General features: G+C 50.8%; 1 protein-coding gene across 4 annotated transcripts in view; it reads left to right on the top strand.

Moving 5' to 3' along the window:
- The window catches only part of MVB12B (multivesicular body subunit 12B), a 185,586-nt gene that overhangs the window by 148,381 nt on the left and 17,082 nt on the right, over nucleotides 1-20,123 (top strand). For all 4 annotated transcript variants that reach the window (XR_001886135.1, XM_017874744.1, XM_017874743.1 and 1 more), the window contains exons 8-9: nucleotides 10,786-10,841; nucleotides 13,375-13,434. Coding sequence is in view for 3 of the 4 variants with exons in the window: in XM_017874744.1 (XP_017730233.1) it covers nucleotides 10,786-10,841; nucleotides 13,375-13,434 (116 nt within the window). In the remaining variant the exon portion in view is untranslated. The remainder of the gene's footprint in view (nucleotides 1-10,785; nucleotides 10,842-13,374; nucleotides 13,435-20,123) is intronic.

The following is a 20,123-nucleotide window of genomic DNA, read 5'->3' as shown; positions in this document are numbered from 1 at the left end:
GTTGCAAGTCAAACTCGACTTGAAAACAAGATCCAAGCTTCTGAGGTTCAGTGAGAATGTTCTTGTTGTGTATGGAGTTTCTCGTGGGTGTGGTCTGTGGGGCAGCTGCCCTCCCTCTGTGCTCCCATAGCTTTCAGAGAACTGACCTGGACCTGCATGAGGTTCTGCAGCCCAGCACTGCACCCTGGGCCCTGGAGGGAGGGACTGCCCTAAAGGAGGAGGTGGTTGGGCTGGTGGCCCTAGATTCCTCCCAGGACACTGGGAATGCAGAGGGATGAAGCAGGCCCATCAATTAGAGTCTTCTGTGTAGAGACAGAGAACCTAGGAGAAGTCAGTGCCGTGTGTGTATGTGTGTGTGTGTGTGTGTGTAATATTCAGATTGCTCATGCCAAATAGAACCTCAGAGAACATTCGTTTGTGGTGTGAGGGTACCCCGGTCTGGGGGACCCAGTGAGTCACTCTTTGGCAAACATTGCTTCCATCCCACCAAACATCTTTGGATTGGGTCTCACAGCCTATGGGTTGTGTAATTTAATATGGCTGCACTTATGTTCTTGTGTGAGAGCAGGTAGAAAAAGGTCAACCGTGAAAGGGTATTTTCCTCTGTACAGCAGTAACAACACTAACACTAATACGAACGGCGAACAGTTACTGAGCAGCTAGTTTGTACCTAGGGCTTAATGTTTTTATCTTGTTTGAATATCATTGCAGTCCAGGTATTATTATTTTCTCTCTTCTACAGCTGAGGAAACAGAGGCTCAGAGACATTAAACACTTGTCCCAAGTTAGAGGTGGGGCCTGGTCTGAACTCATTTCCTGCAGAAACAGTCAGCTGCTTTTGACATAAAACCGCAGCCTTGCCCCCATTTTCTGAGTGGCTGCTGTGGTCGGGCTGTTCTTTCCCATTGCTGCCTGGTCCCTCAGCGGTGCTGTGGAGTGGGCACGATGATCCTCGTTTGACGGATGAAAATCTGATTCGAAGGTTAAGTGACTTGCCCAAAGCCACACAGCTAACAAGCGTTGGGCCCGGCTGAACGCTCACACGGGTCCGACTCCGGCGCCTGTACTCCATCCTCCCATGCTGCCTCTCACGCAGGGGACGCGGGAGGCTCCGGCAGTGGCTGATAAATCACTCCTTTTGGCTTATGAATAACATGGCAAAACAAATTACTTTGGGGATCTAGAAGGAAGTTGTTGGCCCTGTGTAAACTCAATTGGAATGTCACTGAGCAGACAGCTCTGGAGGCATCTGCAAATGTCTTCCAAGGAATATCCCCAAAGTGAAATCACCAAGAAAGCAAAACAGGCTCCGTGTTTTGGTTTGCAAATGAGTTTCGAGAAATGGCCTTGAGATCTTGAGTTGCTGGCATTTTTCCCATCACAAATTGTGAAGGACTTTTGAAACGCCACAGGAAAGGGGAGAAGAAAGGCTTGGGGTTGCTGACTATTTACAGCTTCAAGCCCCGAGCAGGCACACAGAATTAAAGGCCTCCCACCACTCCAGTTGCATTTAATTTTATTCCAAAAATGACTACCTGCCAATAAGCCTCATTGTTCACCAGCATCTCTGCAAGTACTTTGAGGTACTATTACCCGAGTTCACTTAACACCGCTTGACAACTTTAAGCAGATAACAATTGAGATGCTGGTAATGGAGTCTTTTTTTTTTTTTAATTTTACATTTTTACCACATGACTTTATGACTTTCTTTATCAAGTGTGTTGAAATTAATCCACGTGCTGACTGGAGTATTTCCTCATCCCTTCTGTGTACTGACACATTGGGGAGGGATAAGGGTGGGCACTCTGAGCAACTAGGTATTCCGGGGCGATGGGTGGTCCTTAGTCCGGAGCCCTTGGGAATTGGTCAGTGGTGGGTTTGTGTTGAGCCTGCAGAAGTCTGAGGTGTGTGTGTCTGGAGGGGAGAAACAAGGGATGGCTCTGGAGGACTGCCTTGGCGGGTAAAATTATAGTTCCCATACGAAGGGAGGATGCAGGAGCTATAATCCCATCTCGTTGCCAGGCAAAGTTCCTACAGATTCATGGCAGAGCTGTCTGTGCAAGCAGGAATCCAATTTTATGTCCAAATAAATGCAGCATGCAGATTGGACTGACTGCTTCCCCAAGAATAGCCAAGACAGGCGTTCAGGTCAGCTGGCAAAAAAAAACCCAGCACCCCCTTTTTCCTTCTTTAAGATAGGGGGTGGGATTAATACAGTAGCAGATTAGAGCTTTATTTGTTTAAACCTTGCAGAATCTGTAAGCATTCACAATCCCCTTGACTTGTAGTGCCTGATTGTAAAAAGAACAGTTGAATGAGCTCATTGTTTTCTGGGTTTTTTCTTTAATGTATTTTACAAACACTCTGGTGACAGGCCTGACACGCTGATTTCTATGTACTCGCACTTCAGTTTGGGATTACAGCATTAATAACAGAGTTCCATGCATCATGCCATTTTTAAGCATGATCGTTATGATAAAGGGCATATACTTAATTACAGGCCTGCTTAATTACAGCTCTGTTGAAGCTCGTTTGTTTAGGAGAATGCTAATTGCGCCACAGAGCCAGCAGCACATCCTTGCTTTCATCTGCTGGTGGTAGCTCGATGCTGTGGATCAGCATTTTGTTAAAACTGCCACCAAAAATTTAAAAAAAAAAAAATTTAAAAACAAGAAGAAGAAAACACTGGTCGGGTACTGAAAGGAAACCTGCCCCAGCACATGACTTTTGGTAAGAGCAGAAGCCACGGTTAGCTGACCAGCCCTCCCTACATGGTGGGTACTTTATCTCTGGGTCTTATTTCATTTTTCTTCACCCTCACCTGTGGAGACAGCTGTAGTATTATGCCCACCTTACAGACAGGGCAAGTAAGGCTCAGAGAGGTGGCGTGGCCTGTGCACAGCTGCACATCTGCACCTCCTGAGCTGCAGCAAAAACTCAGGTCTGCCAAGCTCCAAGCCCCTCCTTCCCTGCCACAGCTCCCCATAGACCCAGTGCAGGTTACACTCTGGGTTTGAATCCTGGCTCCAGCCAAGCCTCATAACTCCTCTAAGCCTTGCAAGTGGTGTATTAGTTCATTCTTGCATTACTATAAAGAACTACCTGAGACTTGGTAATTTATAAGAAAAGAGGTTTAATTGACTCATGGTTCTGCAGGCTGTACTTCAGGAAGCATGGCAACATCTGCTTCTGGGGAGCCTTCAGGAAGCTTTCAATCATGTTGGAGGCAAATCCAGAACAGGCTCATTGCATGGCCAGAACAGGAACAAGAAAGCCAGAGGGGAAGGTGCCACACATCTTTAAACAACCAGATCTCGCAAGGACTCACTCACTATCACGAGGACAGCACCAAGGGGGGATGCTGCTAAACCATCCACAAGAAATCCTCTCCCCGCATAATTCAGTCATCTCCCGCCAGGCCCCACCTCCAATACCGGGGATTACAATTGAACATGAGATTTGGGTGGGGACGTAGATTCAAACCACATTAAGTGGTAATGTTGAGGCTTGAGTTATTTGATGCATGTTCACCACCTTGTGTGTGGGCAGTAAGCATGAATTTGCTTTCCTTTTCTATTTTGTAGAACTGGGCTTGGGGAGAATTTCTCTACCTCCCAGGTTTGTTGGGGGTAGGGGGCTTTGTCATGGCACACTGAGAGCTCTAAGGCCTGGAGAGAGGGCCGCTGTGTACCTGGGTGTCGTCTTTGGCTCTGCCAAGGAAAGGGCAGGTGCTGTCCCTGCATCTGGGTTGTGACTGCAGACTGGTCAGGTAGTGTCGGCAGGAGAAGCCTCGTCCAAGTCCTTAGGCTGCGTGGAAGGGACAGGTCAGGGGTGAAAATGTGCGTCTCATTCACAGCTCTGTCTCCAGTTCCTCAAACAGCATGTCACCCTGCATGGGACTGAGAAACAGACTAAATGCTAGAACATCACAGTCTCTCTGCTGTAAAAGAGTAACAAAGACAAAATGCTGGTTTCAACTAGGGAAAAAGAAAGGAAGGAAGTAAACGTGGCTCCCCAGGAGAAGCCAGGACAGAGATGATTCATGAACATTCTTTTGGAACGCGTGAAGAATGCATGCTGTTGATTTTAAGAATTATGTTTTGCAAACCTCTAGATATTTTAAAATACGAAAAGGCTGCCCAGATGAGAGGAGACGTGGATGTTATGGAATTAAGAGGGGATTTAGCAGTCCCACAGATCAGCTTTCTGCCCAACACACAAATTCCCTCCCTAGCTTCCCAGCAAGTCGCTGTCTGCGTCTAGCCCTGTATGCTGTGACCACCATGAAAACATGTGCAGACATTTGATTATGTTCACCTCAAGTCTTCTCTTATCTCAGTCCCCACTTTTGCTGCAGTTCTCATGTGCTAGACACCATACTGGGCTCTGGGGGTGCTGGGCAAGGTGCTAGGATGAACAGAAATGGACAGGATTGTGCCTTCCTGGGCCATTGAACCTAATGGCTGCTTCTCCTTTCCCTCGTGTGGTCTGGCTTCAGGTTCCCTTACCACCCTGGCCTCCTTAAAGGCCCCTGGGATGACCCTCTGGGAAGGTGGTCCTGGCTCTGAGCGCCCCACTCAAGCTCCAAGTAGACCAGGGCGAGTGACTCCTCATCCGGGCACCAGGACTGCGGCACTGTAACCTTATGATGCTCCGTTTAAATAGTCAGATCACATCACTGACTTACTCACCTGCAGTCACCTTCTTTCCTGCCTCCTGCTATTACTCCGCACCTCTTCCATTCCATCCAACAGAGCTGGGTTTCTGGACCTAATACGCTACGGGACTCTTCGTGGGTCCCTAGTGAACTCCTTCCATTACATTTGGCCCATGATCACAACTTTTTTTGACTTTCTTGGTTGTCACTCTGTTATCTGGTTTATAGACTGCCCACCTCGGCTTCCCATCAGGCATGCATTAGATAAGCATATCCTTTGTGTCTTCATTTGAGTCATTGATCATGCCCTGGGCACCTTCCCAGGGGTCGTTCAAGGTTAGCATTGGTCTCTTAATCAGCTTCTTGAATGTGTGATTCAACCAGTTATGGATTCTGCTAGCCTCCACAGTAGCCAGCTATATTTATCCATCTTGTATACATAGATAACATGAGAAATTTTGTCAGATGCTTTGCTGAAATCCATATTATTTCAGCCTGCCTTAATCTTTGATATACTAGATTTTCTAAAATAAGTGGGATTTGGTGGGCAGATTATCTGCTTAGCAGAGGCTCGCTGGTCCTGGTGGCACTTGCTTCTCTTTGGAGCCTTCCTGTGCTGGTGAGAAGGGCACTGTGAGAGCCCCACTCCTCTCAATTCAGCTGCCACTGTGAGCTTCAGCCCATTGGATCCTATCACTTCCTCTTTCTCTCCTCTGAGTTTGTTAAAATCTGTTTTCTAGGCCATGTGTGGTGGCTCACACCTGTAATCCCAACAGTTTGGGAAGTCAGGCTGGGAAGGTCACTTAAGGCCAGAAGTTCGAGACCAGCCTGGACAGCATAGTGAGACCCCCCCTATCGCTACAAAAAATAAAAGTCTGTTTTCTAGAAGAACATAGGGAGCATCTGACTGTGCCCCTCCTTCTATCGCAAACTCTCAGACGGTGGTGGTCTGTCCCGAGGCTCCCGGCTCTGTCGCTTTACCAGACAGCTCCTCCTTGCAGTCAGGATTAGGTCCAAGCAGGTCTCCTCATCTCCTCTGCCACTGGTCCAGTCAGGAGTGTGTGGGCCGAGGGGTGGAGTGAGGCTGTGAAAGTCCTGAGGGCCCGCCTTGCTGCTGCCTGTTGCTCCTCAGACATTTCAGGAATGTGTCTTCCTTCCCTCCCAGTGGCTGCTGCGGGGCATCCCGCGATGATCTCACATCTCATCTTTGCCTCCTCACTAAGGTGTTACCGCTGAGCCTGCCTCAGGGCCAGAAGGTGCCCTCACCCAGACACCTCGACGCCTTCATGTGGAGCAGGTTGGCCCTGGGCCCCACCAACTCCCCAGGGTGCCCTAGAAGGTCTGGGGGTGGAGGCAGGTGTGGGGAGGGCCTGCAGACAAACAGGAAGTGCCTCTGAGGGACTTCAGGGCCCACTGGGAGGGGAGGTGAGCACCCTGCCCACTCCCTGCAGTCTCTCAGTGGCTAAGGGAGGGCCTTGTCCTAATCATATATGGGTGAGTGTATGCGTATACATATGTATACACTTATAATGGAAATATATAATTTATATCTTACATATTCTATATGCAAAATATAAATCTATAATTATGTAAAGATATATTTTTACATAATATATGTGATATATATATTTGTGTGTTAGGCTGTTCTTATGTTGCTATGAAGGAATACCTGAGACTGGAGCATTGATAAAGAACAGAGACTGAATTGGCTCTTGGCCCACAGTTCTGCAGGCTGTGCAGGAATCATGGTACTAGCATCTGCTTCTTGGGAAGCCCCAGGAAGCTTCCAATCACGGTGGAAGGTGAAGGGGGAGCAGGCATATCACATGGCCAGAGCAGGAGTGAGAGAGAGGGCCAGGGGAGGTGCCACGCACTTAACCAGATCTCGTGAGAATCAGTCACTACCGTGAGAACAGCACCAAGCCATGAGGGATCTGCCTCCATGACCCAAACACCTCCTGCCGGGGCTCATCTCCAACACTGGGGATTACATTTTAACATGAGACTTGTCAGGGACATATATCTAAACTATGTCAATATATATACAAAAAAATGCTATTGTTGATATCTAAGTTTTACAAGTGTATAGTCCATTTTCATACTGCTATGAAGAAATACCTAAGACTGCATAATTTGTAAAGAAAGAGAGGTTTAATGGACTCACAGATCCACATGGCTGGGGAGAGCTCACAATCATGGCAGAAGGCAAAGGAGGAGCAAAGGGATGACTTACATGGCAGCAGGCAAGATAGCACGTGCAGAGGAAACTCCCCTTTATAAAACCATCAGATCTCACGAGACTTATTCACTCTCATGAGAATAGCATGGCGAAAACCCACCCCCATGATTCAATTACCTCCCACTGGGTCCCTCCCACGACTCGTGGGGATTATAGGAGTTGTAATTCAGGATGATATTTGGGTGGGGACACAGCCAAACCATATCCACACGTTATTTTTTTCTCCTTGATTTGTATTTAAAGCCCTCAACTCAGAGCAGCCAGTCTGGACAAACCCTTTCTTCCTTATCTCCTGGCTGACTAGCGAGGCAAGAGCGCAGCGTGGCAGGAGGCCTGGCTACTGTGTTCAGAAAGCCAGGCTTACAGGACCACCTGTGTTTCTAGATCCTTCTCTTTCAAAGACATGACCTTCAGTTGGAAGGAGAAAGAAACACACGCTCCTTGTGGGAGCAGGGAGAAACTGCTTCGCGGGTGAGGGGGTTGACTTTGGAGCGATGGAAATGTTTTGGAACAAGATGGAGGTGGGGATCGCACACCATTGTGATGTTCTAAACGCCACTGAATTGTTCACTTTAAAATGGTTAATTTTATATGAATTTTTTAAAACATTTCCCTCCCTGCTTAGATCTTCCTAGTCCCTGGAAGTAATTCTCAGGCTTTTTCCATCCATGGCTTTCATCTCCAACAGCAGCAGGCGGGGGTGGCAGCGAGCAGGGTCCCCAGGTCCTGAGAGAGATTAGGCACTTGCCCCACGCTGGAGCCCCCTACCCAGTTCCCCAGACCCCTGTGCATGGGAGCAGCAGCCCTCCCTGTCCAGCACAACCCCTGAGCCCCCAGGCCCTGCCCCTGGACTGGGGACCTGGAATGCAGAGGTGACTCGCACATGCACCTGCCAGAAGAGGAGAGGAGACACAGGCCTGGCCAGACCCCAGGGAGGGCCTCGGGGAAGGCATGCTGCAGGAGAGGCACTCAGAAAACTGGGAAGGACAGCTGGGGTGCAAGCATAGAGGGAGGAAGGGATGGGCAAGCCGGGAAGAGGGTCAGATGCAAGGGGCCAGGGCCTTCAATGCCAGTCGAGAACCCCATCTTGGAAATCCTGCCCTTCTCTGTCCATTGAAGGCATAGACAGTACTGACAGCCTCTGACTAGGGAGGCCTCCCATGGGAGGAGCCCCCCTTCCTCTCTGCCATCCCCAGTACTTCCCATCCCCCTCAGGTCCTGGTGTAATCAGGTCTTCACACAGCACCTTACCACCTTTTTAACACACAGGTTCCCTAGACCTACAGTGACATGTAGATAGAAACAACTGTCACCAGTGAGAGGCAGTTCTTCATCCCCAAATACTAATAAGGTCTTTAAAACATCAGAGGCAGAAAGCCTGGGGAATGAATGGAGAGTGGGTTCTACAGGGGAGCAAGGAAGGCGTGGTCTCCAGCTTGCTGGTGTGTGCAGAGGCTGAGCTTGCTGAGAAACTCCTCCAGCATTTGGTCCTGTGCCTGTGAGCACTCACTAGAGCCTGTGCGCAGTACTTGGGCATGCAGGGAGGACTCTGCTGCGGACCCTGCTGTCTGTCTAGCAGGCAAGAGAAGCCATAGAAGAGGTGGGTGTGTGCAGAGAGTGGGAAGTGTGGACTGTGACGGGTGAAAACAGTGGGCTTCGGGACTTTACTGAGGAGGTCAAGTAGCCTGTACTATCTAGAGTTTTGGGGCCACTGCTGCCTACCTTTGTGACCCCAGCAAGCACCGACTTCTCAGAGCCTCTGCTTCCCAATCTCTAAAATGATCAGAAGTGTTACGAGTGCCCAGCCCATCTCAGCAGCACTGGGAAGGGCCTGGAAGTCAGGTCGGGCCCACGGTGGCAGGAGCTGGCACACTTCTTGCTGGATATCTGGTGGGACTCTGCCCCTCTCTAGAAGGCTTTGTGGCTCTCCAAGGCTCCTTTATTCACTGTCGAACTTTTTCATCTGTGAAGCAGCACACACGCATAGGTGCTCAGAGTTCACGCACAGGTCTGCATACGGGATGTACTGAACGAGATTGAGGCCCGAATGCGGGACATACTGAATGAGATTGTTTGGGGCCTTCCCCTGACCCCACTTTCTGGGGAAGTGTTGCCTGTCCGGGCCCTTTGTCCCGTCTCTTCCAGCAGCTCACAGCAGGTTGCCAGCACCACCTGAAAAGGCCTCTGACCAGGAGTGTCTGAGTCCAGCGGCCACACTAGACAGCACCCCTTCTAAGAAAGGAGGGTGCGGGGAATGCAGCGGCTGCACCACCTGTGCTGTGTCTTTTTGTTCATGCTGACCCAAGAAGGTTTCATTTCTTTCCTTCCCTAAAATAAAGCATGGACAGAGTTCTATGATGTTTTATTTCTGTATGAACATAGCATGAGCCCTTCAGCTTTTCTTGCTGATTGGGAGGATCTGTCCCGAGTTTCTTCTCCTTCTCTTATGTCCTTTCCTTTTGCTTTGTTGCTTTCTGCTTCTACTACTCTTCTTTGTTAGGACTGAGGAAAAAAAATATGACCACTGAAGGTTCCAGAGAAGTCATCATTCCAGGAGGCATTGGGGGAAGCAAAGATTTTCGCTCCCGGGAGTGCACTGCCCGATGCTGCCCCCACACTCTACCTGGCTTCCATTCTGCTCACTGCGTTTCTCCTTGAAACCACAATTTACCACAAAGCCACCACCTCAGGGTGCGGCCACCCCTGACTTTGGGGCTCCGCATCCCTGCACTCATGACCAGGCCCCGCACGACTACGGCTGCATGTTCCCGACTCTTCCCAGACCTAAGGGAGAAGCTGACACTGGAGAGGCCCCTACCACTGTCCCAGCAGCCACATGCTGCCATGTTGGCTCTGCGAATGCTGGCGTCACATCTCATCCGGTGTGACCTGTTCCTCAGCATGGCAGGATTTCCAGTCCTGGTGTGGCACCAGAGTCCTCCTCTCTGAGGCTGTAATTTGTAGAGAAGCGCTCACTTATGGAGGCACACCCTGGGTCACTTTTGTCCGTGTGCTTTAGACAGTGATCCCCTGGGACAGGGTGGAGGGAGGGGCAGCCACAGAAAAGGAACCACAGCCCTGGGCCCCTGGTTTTTCCGTTTGTTGCATCCCCGTTCCATGCCCTTTCTCTCGTGTCCTATTAAAATTGAGCACACTGGTGAGCCTCAAGTCAGCGCTTGACGCCCTGGGTCTGAGCGACTGAGAGTCAGTGACAGCCACTTTCGCCCCCACCTGCCAAGCACCCGCACTGTGCCAGCACTGGCCAGGCGCCCCACCCACTCCACTTCTGACGCACAGGCACCTCGTCATGTAGGCAGTGCCGTCTTTTTAAATGTAACTTCAGTTTTTCATCTTTTAACTTCAGTTGCTCATCTGCAGTCACCAGCTGAGATTTGAACCCAGCCAATCTGACTCCTGAGCTCCTCTTTCCTCCTACTTAGACTTTTCCCCTGAGCCCAACAGCACCTTAGAGCATGTCTAATGCACGTGCCTACTGCCTTCGTCTCAGTGCAGCCTGTCCCCACCAGCTGTGTCACCTTCATCCGGCTATCAGCCCCTGGTGACTCTCCCGTTACAGATCAGAGACCAGACTCCAGGGGTGGAGAGTGGGGGTTCTAGACCAGCCCCTCTCTGCTCCTAGAGCTCTTGTCTGCACAACTGCCTGGTGCTCAGGGGATGACAAGGCGCCTGCCTCTCTCAGCAGGTTGTGTGTCCTGGCAACAAGGGTGGGACCTATCCTTTTTCATAGCTCCTGCACCCCTGTGCTAGGTGTCACCTGGCTCCATCCAGTGACGGATTCAGATTCTCTGTTTCGACATCTTGGGTTGCTGGACAACTAAAAGCCATCTTCAGTACCTTTAATGCCATCTTTTTTCTTCTTCTTTTGCAGCAATGGATGGTGTGCCTTTTATGATTTCAGAGAAGTTTTCTTGTGTTCCAGAAAGTGTAAGTTTTATGCATGATCGCCCTTCCCCTCTGCCACCCCCAGCCTGAGGTCCTTCCATCCTGATTTACACGACACGCAGGGCTATTCTGGTGGCACTCATGCTCCTTCCCCCACCAGAATCTTGTCTGCCTGCATGTCCTCTCTCTCCCCGGAAGCTGAACCCCACAACCCGGTGACAGGAACTCCTGAGGTTGGGGGTGGGTCGTGTGCATCTCTGGCCCTATCAGCCAGTGCCCCATGTAGTAGATGTTTGAGAAATGAAGAAAACAACAGCTGGGGGATGGGAAAGTAGCAAGAATCTGTCAGACAAGCTCAGGTGCACCGAGCCTTTGCCATGCCGCACGTGATTAACCTGACCTGAGCTTCCCTGGTTGTGAATGTTCTTTGTCTCCCAAGTCCAACTTAGTAAGTTTTGTTCTTTGTTATTTAAGGATGACAGTTTCCTGTAGAAAGGAGGCTGCCTCATTTTCCCATTGTCATTGCTGCATTCTGCACTCTGACATGGGGGCCGCCACGCAAATGTCGTGCCTCTAGCTGTGGTCTCCTGCCCACGCCAGGCCACCATGGATCTCACCATCCACATCAGCACTCTCACGCAGGCCAGGCCCACGCCATCTTTATCAAAGGGACCGAGTGAGCTGGCCGGAACCAAAGGCCAACTTCAGACCGTGAGGGGCGGCCACCCTGCATGGCAGTGGGGTCTCTGCCTCTCACTGCTAGGGTCAGCCCTCCGATGACGCCAGCCCCCAAGCTGGCAGTGGCCCCCTCCCAGCTGCACAGGCTTGGCCCACGCTGGCTCAACAAACCCGTTTCTGGTTTTGATCCTTTCTGCAGAAGTTGGCCTTGAGTAGCTAATAAACATGAAGTCCCCAGCTTGGGCACAGCTAAAGAATCCTTCAGTGTTTTTCTTGGATCCAGCTTAAAACCACCCGGCTTGTGATTTGACCTGCTCTGTAGTTTCCATTTTCGTGAAATAGAATAGGCTTCCTCTGAACCCGTCTGGTAAGCAGCTTAATCTTGAAAAATGCTCGTGACGTGACATGCGGAGCTCTAGTAACTTCAGCCGACTCCACAGGGCCGCGTTGCCATGGCGACGCTGGCGCCTCTCCCGCCGTTCCTTGGGAGAGGCTGCTCTGTCCTGCTCACCAGCTCCAGTTGGGAGAATTTAGTGGGGTGGTTAGAGCCTAATGACACAGCAGCTGCACCTCTGCTGGGTCCCGGGCAGCATGGGCGGGCGGCCCCGCTCTCGCGCCCGTCGGGCTGGCAGCACAGAGCACCACACTGCTCCGTGGCTACCGGCAGAGCAGCCGCCAGCGAAGTGTGTGGCTCGGTGGCCCCGTCCCAAGATCTCCCTCGCGAATGTGCTGCTGCCGCCTCGGCCAGGGCTCCAAGGCCACACAGCCAGGCCCGGTGCCCCGCGCTCCCTGCTCTTCTCAATGCAGTGCCCCGCAGCCCCGCCAGGGGGCTGTCGCTTTGAATGGACGAGGGAATGAGGAAGGGATTTAACCCGCAGCTGCATCGCCAGGAGACGCTGAGACCGGTTTTGAGTCTGGGTCCTGGGACTCCAGAGCCAGCCTCGCAGGAAACCCCTGCTGGCTTCGCAGAGGCTCCAGCTCCACTGCCACCCCTGGGCTATCGCCCTTCAGGACCATGAGAGCCCTGGGGTTCTGTCGAAGGCCGTCAGGTTTAGCCTGGGCCCCAGGAGGCTGGGCCAGGGACCGCTCTGGGGAACACAGAACACTTATGCGCCCAGCAGGGACTCAGACCAGGAGCCACATGGACTGCACGCCCTCCGCCCTCCGAGCCTCTGAGTCCAGGCTTCTGTGGGCCTCCAGCTCACTCACGGCCATGTGTATTTGATTTTTCATGCTGTCTGTTGAAAAGCCAGCATTTTTTTAAGTCTCCAGTCTTCATGAAATTATAAAAACTCTCATTAAAATGCAACGTTATCATTTTTTACTACATTGATTTCTCAAATGATAATTGATGGGCAGTTGTTTCATTTACCTGGCATTTCCAAAGACCTGGAATCCCCCCAGCTCCTGCCCTGGATTTCCCCTGAGGAGCTCTTCCTCCCTGGAGTTCCTTAAACCTCCTGCCTTACCCAGACACAGTGGCTGGGCGGCCTCCAGAGAGAGCTTGGGCACCTCCAGTTTACAGCTCCAGCGAGAAAAAGCAAATCTTGCCTTCGTGTTCTGCTGGCAGGGGGAGAAGAGAGGTGAAGCAGGGCAGCCATGATCAGTCCTCCAGGAGACCTGGACCCCTGTGAGTGCCACAGACCACAACTAGGCAGAGATCCCGCAGCACAGGGGCTGGCGCCTTGAGGGCCACATTCCTGCAGCAGGCTGTATTGTCACTTCTGCCACCCCCACCCATGACCGAGAATCCCACTGACTCTCTTCCTGTGGAAAGTGGGTGGAGAAACGCTAGATCACACCATGGCTTGAGACGTTACCATCGTCATGCATAAAAGTAAGTGTGGGAAGAGCATTTTCCAGCCATTTAAAAGGGTGACTTCATCTGTATTTTCAGATGCAGCCCTTTGATCTCCTGGGAATCACCATCAAATCTCTAGCAGAAATCGAAAAAGAGGTAAGCAAGCCGTCAGGGGAGGGGAGGGCAGGCCTGGGCCATCGCCCGCACACCGGCATCTCTCGTGTTCCCCTAGGGACCCACTCCAGGAGAGGGACAGGTGGAGGTGTCCCTTTCTTCTGAGAAAAACACTTTCGTTTCACCCAAATGTGTTCCTTAGATAAAGTAACTCGATTCTAATGTATCTCCTACTTCCAGTCAAATGTGACCCCCATCTTGTCTTCTCTAAGTCAGAAGGTTTTACATGCCAGACGGAACCTCAGTTCTCCTTTTTTAAAGGAAGTTTCAGCTTTGGGAAGGTGGAGGTTGGAAGACAGGCACCAGGTTGACTTTTCTTCCTCCATTTGTTTTGTTTTATTATTTGCCACCAGGAGGAGTTTGGGGAAATGACCGAGCCTCTCCACGATTTAGGGGCAGGTCAGGGAACCTTCCACTGTGCTTCATAAGCTGGAACGCATCTGGCAGCCTGGTTTCCAACAGTTTGCACATTTTCCTAATAAGAAAGAAACCCAGGACTGGTGTGCGGATGATAACTCTGAGGAAAGGGGGTTGAGTCAGACCACCAGGGCCCTCCTGTTGCCTTAAGACAGCACAGGGTGTGTGGCTTCTCTTCTGTAGAGCGGGTTGTTAAGCAGTCACACGCCACAGCCAGCTCTCCTCCGAGAGGAACATTCATCTCAAAGATGGAAATGGTAGAACCATTTCAATATTCTCCATTCCTTGGGGTTTTCTCTCGTGTACCCAGCTAGCAGAAGCCGGTTGCATTATTGAAAGATGGCTGAAATCAAGCAAAATTGAATCAATGTAGTACAACAAATTTCTAAACCTGTCATAGCAAAACAAGACAAAAAAGTCCCCTTTGTCTTTGATTTTCGGTAAATCATAAAACCAACCTGATTGTCATATATAGATTTTTCTTTTTTTGATAACTCAGGGAAAAAAAGGCTGGCTAGGACATTAGAAACATAGGCGTGCATAAAATTTCACGCCTGCCCCTCTCAAAGCAAGGGAGCTGTGGGTGGCCGTGAGGTCCACCTACTTATGGATGCCCCATTTGCACAGGACCCTGCCCAGGGGATGTGGGTAAGGCCTCAGAGGGGCTGCGGCTGCCACAGGTGGTCACCAGGGCAGAGATTACACTGACATACCTCCAGACCAGCCCCACTCCACCATGGACGGGGGCAAGTCCCATCCCCGCTGTTTACCCTGGGATCACGGCAGAGCCTGTCTCATGCGGTGGTTTGTGATGCCAAATGGGTATAGGTGGGACGTACCAGCAGCAAGGGCCCCAGCGTCGGGCCATCTCCCCTCCCGTTCTGCACCGGCCTGCCTGTGGGCCTAACAGTGGCACTGTTTAAGCACCTGCTGTGTGCTCAGCCTAGGGCCTGAGGCTTTCCATACATGATCACTGGTTCCTACCCCAGGCCTCATTCCTCCCTGTGTCATGGGGAGAAATGGAGACTCCCAGAGCTGGAGTAACTGGCCCAAGACAAGATGGAGACCCAGTGCGTCGTGCTCCAAATCCCCTCCACTGTGACGGAAAGTGACCTTCTCCTCTGTGTCCTTCCAAGGGGGTGCTCTAGGCTGGTGGGAAAAATGGGGCCTAGGAGGCCAGTCAGCCTAGTTCCTGACCCTGGTTGGGCCTTTGAGGTACTGGGGTGGGGTGAAGTGGGTGAGGGTCCCAGTGTGGGGCCCAGGGTGTGTGGTGGGAACCCTGTAAACCTTATTCTCTTCCCCACTCTAAGGACTGAAATCTGTGATTCATTACAATGTAGTGTCTCAATGTCAGGCGCTGCGAGTCACCGTGTGGCCACCCCTAGGAGGTGCAGAGCCAGGGTGGGGACACACCCCGAGTCAGTGCCTGGCTAGAATTTCAGATCTTCCGCTGACTTTTCTGAGCCAACATTTCTTTTTCTGCACAATCAGGATAGTAATAGTGCTTAGTCCAGAGTCTATGTGGATTTAACTGCAAAGGTCCAGTGAATGGCCTGGACCAGTGCCTGCCTCAGTGGCTGCTGGCTGCCACCATTATCACAGCCACCACTGTCACCATCATTACCATTCTCCTTGTCCACAGAGAAGGGCATGAGTCGGCACAGGCCCACCCGTTCCACTGTCCCACTGCTCTGTTGCTGGGGCCGAAAGTGCCATCCCTATGGACCAAAGCCAGCTGTATTTCTTGGTTTTAGCGACGGGTTTAAAAAAAAAAAACAGGTCTGGGCCAGGTGTGGTGGCTCACGCCTGTAATCCCAGCACTTTGGAAGGCTGAGGCAGGCAGATCACCTGAGGTCAGGAGGTTGAGACCAGCCCGGCCAACGTGGTAAAACCTCGTCTCTACTAAAAATACAGAAAAAAAAAAAAAAAAAAAAAAAGCCGGGCGTGCATGGTAGAGCACATCTGTAGTCCCAGCTACTCAGGAGGCTGAAGCAGGGGAATCCCTTGAGCCCAGGATGCGGAGGTTGCAGTGAGCTGGGATTGCACCATTGCACTCCAACCTGAGCGACAGAGTGAGACTCCGTCTCAAAAAAAAATAACAAAACAGGTCTGTATTTGCTATTAAAGTAAATTAAAGTCGATGTAAAGAAACGTGGGGAGTGGGGAGAGGTTAGAACCTTAAAACAGGGTAGAAAGCCATAACAAGTATCGCCGCAGTCGAGAGCACCACAGAGTTTTTCATTTAACTTGAGGAGTTAAAAGTTCCTTATACCACCCATTCACGTGCACAGCCATTCGTGTAATGTTGATGTCCACACAGTCTGGCCAGCTGGCTCCTTCCGCAGCCGTGGCAGAGGCTTTTCTCCATAAATAAACCTGAAGTTGCTTCTTTTAGCCACTGAACTCGGCATTGCTGGTGGGAGTTGGGGGCTCAAGGAGAAGTGGTGCCCGGAACCAAGCGACTGGCTGTCACTCTTGGGCTCTGAAAGTTTGGCCCTGGAGTGGGCTGAGTGTCCCCTGGGTCAGGATGAATTTGATTTTGTGCCTTTCATTTATAACAGATCTGGCTGCCCTTGGTGAGGAGCCTGGGTGTGGAGAAGTCTCTGCTCAGAAATTTGCTTTGCTCACTGTAAACCTTGGTGTATTATACCATTCAATTTAAAAAAAAAAAATAGAGTAAATACAAGTAGGAGACTGCTTTCAGGTTCAGGGGCACAGACCTTTGACCACGCTCCCACTCATCAGGAACAGCTCCCCAGGCTCACCCGGGATTCCCAAACAGGGTGGCGAGCCCGGCCTCCAGGGAGAGGCTGCTCTGTACCGGGCAGGTGCTGCCCTTCACAATCCCTCTGAACCCCGTGGGAGGAAGTGGGGTCCACCCGTTTACAGAAGTCTGGACCCAAGAAGTTAAGTGACTGGCCAGCCTCCCACAGCAGCAACCCAGAGCTGAGCAGTGGGGCTGAGTATGACCTGGCTGAATACATGACCGTCTTTATCTACTACACAGTGGTCCCAACTTGAAGGGAAGTAGAGGTGTGAGCCCTGAGGCAACACTGTCCTGTCCTCCCAGAACTGCGGCCAGTGTCCCTCCTGCCAGTGTTAACTGTCCTCACCATGCCTTGCCTGGGGGATGTTTCTGAATTGAAGCCCAAACACAGTTGCCACCATTCAGCTTCAGGGACGGTCACCCTCCAACAGACCGTGTGACCCTGTGCACTCTGAGCATGGAGGTTAGGAACATGGGCAGCCAAAGGGAGCTCCCCAGAGCCAGCCAAGCAGAGTTGCCCCCACCCCAACAAGGACACAGATGGTCTGGCCCAGTAGCTGCCCAGCACTGATTGACAAATGGGGTATCACCTGGTTAGGAGTGGGCAGTGTCCCTCAGCCCCCAGCATCCTGAGGGGCCCCAGGGAGCATGCGCTGCTGGGCCCGCACAGCCAGGCTGCCCTGGAGAACTGAAAGGGGAGAGCCCATTCAGATGCCGGTGTCTGCAGGGACCCTCGTGGGCTGTGTAGACGGTGGACAGGACACAGTCTCCCAGTGTGGATGCTTGGGGTAGGGGACAAATCTGCCATATAGGTTTAGCTCTGGGAGAAGTTCCCAGGTCCCGTCACCCCCAAAGTGGAGCACAGGCCTGCTCATCCCAGCCCAGCGCGCGGCATGGCGCAGTGATCAGGGCACCTGGCAGCTGGTGGAGCGTGGTTAGAGGTGGCTGCTCTGCTCTTCACCAGGGTCTCCCCAGGAGTCGTGGTACCTGATGCACTTGGGTGAAATTTCACCAAAAACGCCCAAGGACGGTCATGTTTTAAAGTTAGAATCAATATATGTGCCATCGAGCAAATTTTGAAGGAAAGGATTTTTTGAAAGACAAAACTTTCATGATTCGGACTTGCTCCATGATGGCATCGGTGGCTGAAAGTGAAGGAAGCCATAATTCATAGAGAAATTCCAACTCAAACGCCGTCACCCTGCTGGCTCCCCATGACAAAGCAGTGGCCTCCTGCCTGGCCGTCTTCCAGCAGCCCTGTGCTCCTGCCACCTCTGTCACCTTGCACCCAGAGCAGGGGGCTTTGCCGTCCTCCCAGGGCCTGCATACATGAGTCCCAGGCATGAGGAAGTGAATTTTTACCTCGTCTTCTCTCAGCCAGGGAGGTGACCAGGGGCTAGTCAGTACCAGCCTCGTGGCCACTGTGGGCAATTTTCTGGTCCTGGCCCCACCTGTCCATGCCTCGTCCCCTCCCCTCCAGTTTAGCTCTGCAGGAGGGCAGTGGGTGACCCGGTGGGGCTGTTGTCCCCGCGAAGCCCTTACTGTTCTCCAGACAAAAGGCTGTCTGTGTCCCGGAGCCTGGGAAGTGTAATTTCGCAGCCAGCGCCCATGATGAAGCATCTTCTCTGGGTGTGAGGAGATGGGCGTATAAATATTCTCTGTCTCTGCTGCTCTTTATTTCCCTGGTAAGCAGTTGCCCCATTTCTCCAGCTGATGGATTCCCCATCACAACCAGGGTGGGAGCTGCCTGGCTCTGCAGTCCAGGCAGCAGCTTCTAAAATAATCCTCATGTCTTGGTTACCTGTGTATCCTCCCTCCCCGCCTGCAGTCCCGCCCTGGCATCCCTGGAAGACCTCACCATCCCGGCCAGGAGGCAGCAGTGTTGGGTGTAGGTTTCAGGCTGCGTGCATAACTACCCACAAGCCTTGTGAGAACAGGAGTGAACCTTTCCTGCAGTGACAGGGCACCGGGCAGTGGAGAAGTCCGGAGCGACTTCCAGCCCCATGTGGGGCCATTTCTACCAGCTGACCTCAGCAGAAACCACAGTGATCCCCATTCCCTTCCGGGGGTGCCACCATCAAAACTGCGGCAGAGGAAGCACTCATTAGCCTGCTGCGCTCCTGGTGGAGCAACAGCCTCCATTTTCGTTCGACTTTAAAGCCGAAAGATGAGGGAGGGTCTCATTAGTAAAGGGACACTCTAATATTAATCATCCCCTTAAAATTGACAAGGGAGGCAGTTCATTTAACCACTTAATTGCTGCAGGTTTTTATGGGCTGCTGTTTGCAGACATATTTAATGAAGAAGTTATAAATCTAAGGGAGCTTACAATTTTAATTTTATACCTAAATATTTTCCTTGTTCTCATGTTTGTAGTCAATCCTCAAGAGTGTAGTCACGTGGAATGTTCTTTAAATGAACATATTTGCTAACTGGCGTGATTTCAGTTTTTAAAACATTGGTTCCAGCAATTAGGCATTTTTTTCAGTTCCCAAATGACTAGAGAAATTCGTCTTGATTATAATTGCTCTTAGCCACGCATATCTAATTTGTGTCTTTTTAAGTGTTAATTAGTAAACAGTTTGAGCTGACATCTTTATGTGTTTGTGCGTTGAAAAATGGGGCTTATTGCTTATTTAGCTTGGGGCCGATTCCACTAGTATTTACGTCACGACATTGAGGTGGAATTAACGAAAATGCATTTGGCAGCATGAGGTAAAAAGGATTTTTGAATTCAACTTTTAGATGTCCGCATCGCGTGGGCTTCTGTGGGTCTCTTCAAATATACGAGGTTACTGTAGATTTGGGACCTATGTCCCACAGGAATAAAGTGAGGCAGATTTTTGTATCAGTAATGAAATGGCAGCGTCCCAATTTTATAAAAGCAAAATGTTCCTTTTCCCGCACAATTGTTCATTCTTTCTACTTTTGGAAAGCTTTCCTGGTGCTTATTAAATGTTGAAGAATTTTGTGGCGTGAACTGGTGCAGCCTGGAAAATGTGTGGTCCCTTTGCACCATCTAGTGGTAGAATCTTAAACTGCAGCAGGAAATAAGATGCCTTTTCTCTGCCTATGAGATTCAACATTTCACACCACCCAGAATCCTTGCTATTTATTTATTTTTCAGTTAGGAAGCTGAAATGTTTGGGGAAATAAATCTGTCTACCTCAGATATTCAAAGTTATGTAAATAAACAGAAGCCAACCAGTTCTGCTCCTTTTTTTAATATATTGCTAAAAGACGCAAAACTGTCACCCAAATTCCTACAGGGCTGTCCCACTGAGCTGAGCTAATTCCAGCCCAAAACAAAGAAACATAACGAATGAGTTAAGTAGATGGCCTTGCAGAAATCATGAGAGAAGTCTGAGGCTTCTTTTCAATACAGGATATAGCTTGGGACCACCGCTTCATAGACTCTACCAGCGTCTGACCACAGTGTAGGAACCAGTTTTTTTTTTTTTTTTTTTTTTTTTTTTTTTTTTTTTTT

This window comes from Rhinopithecus bieti, unplaced genomic scaffold (assembly GCF_001698545.2).
Source record: "Rhinopithecus bieti isolate Rb0 unplaced genomic scaffold, ASM169854v2 scaffold_7967, whole genome shotgun sequence".
In the NCBI taxonomy this organism is placed as follows: Eukaryota; Metazoa; Chordata; class Mammalia; order Primates; family Cercopithecidae; genus Rhinopithecus; species Rhinopithecus bieti.
This window is presented reverse-complemented; position numbering and strand designations above follow the sequence as displayed.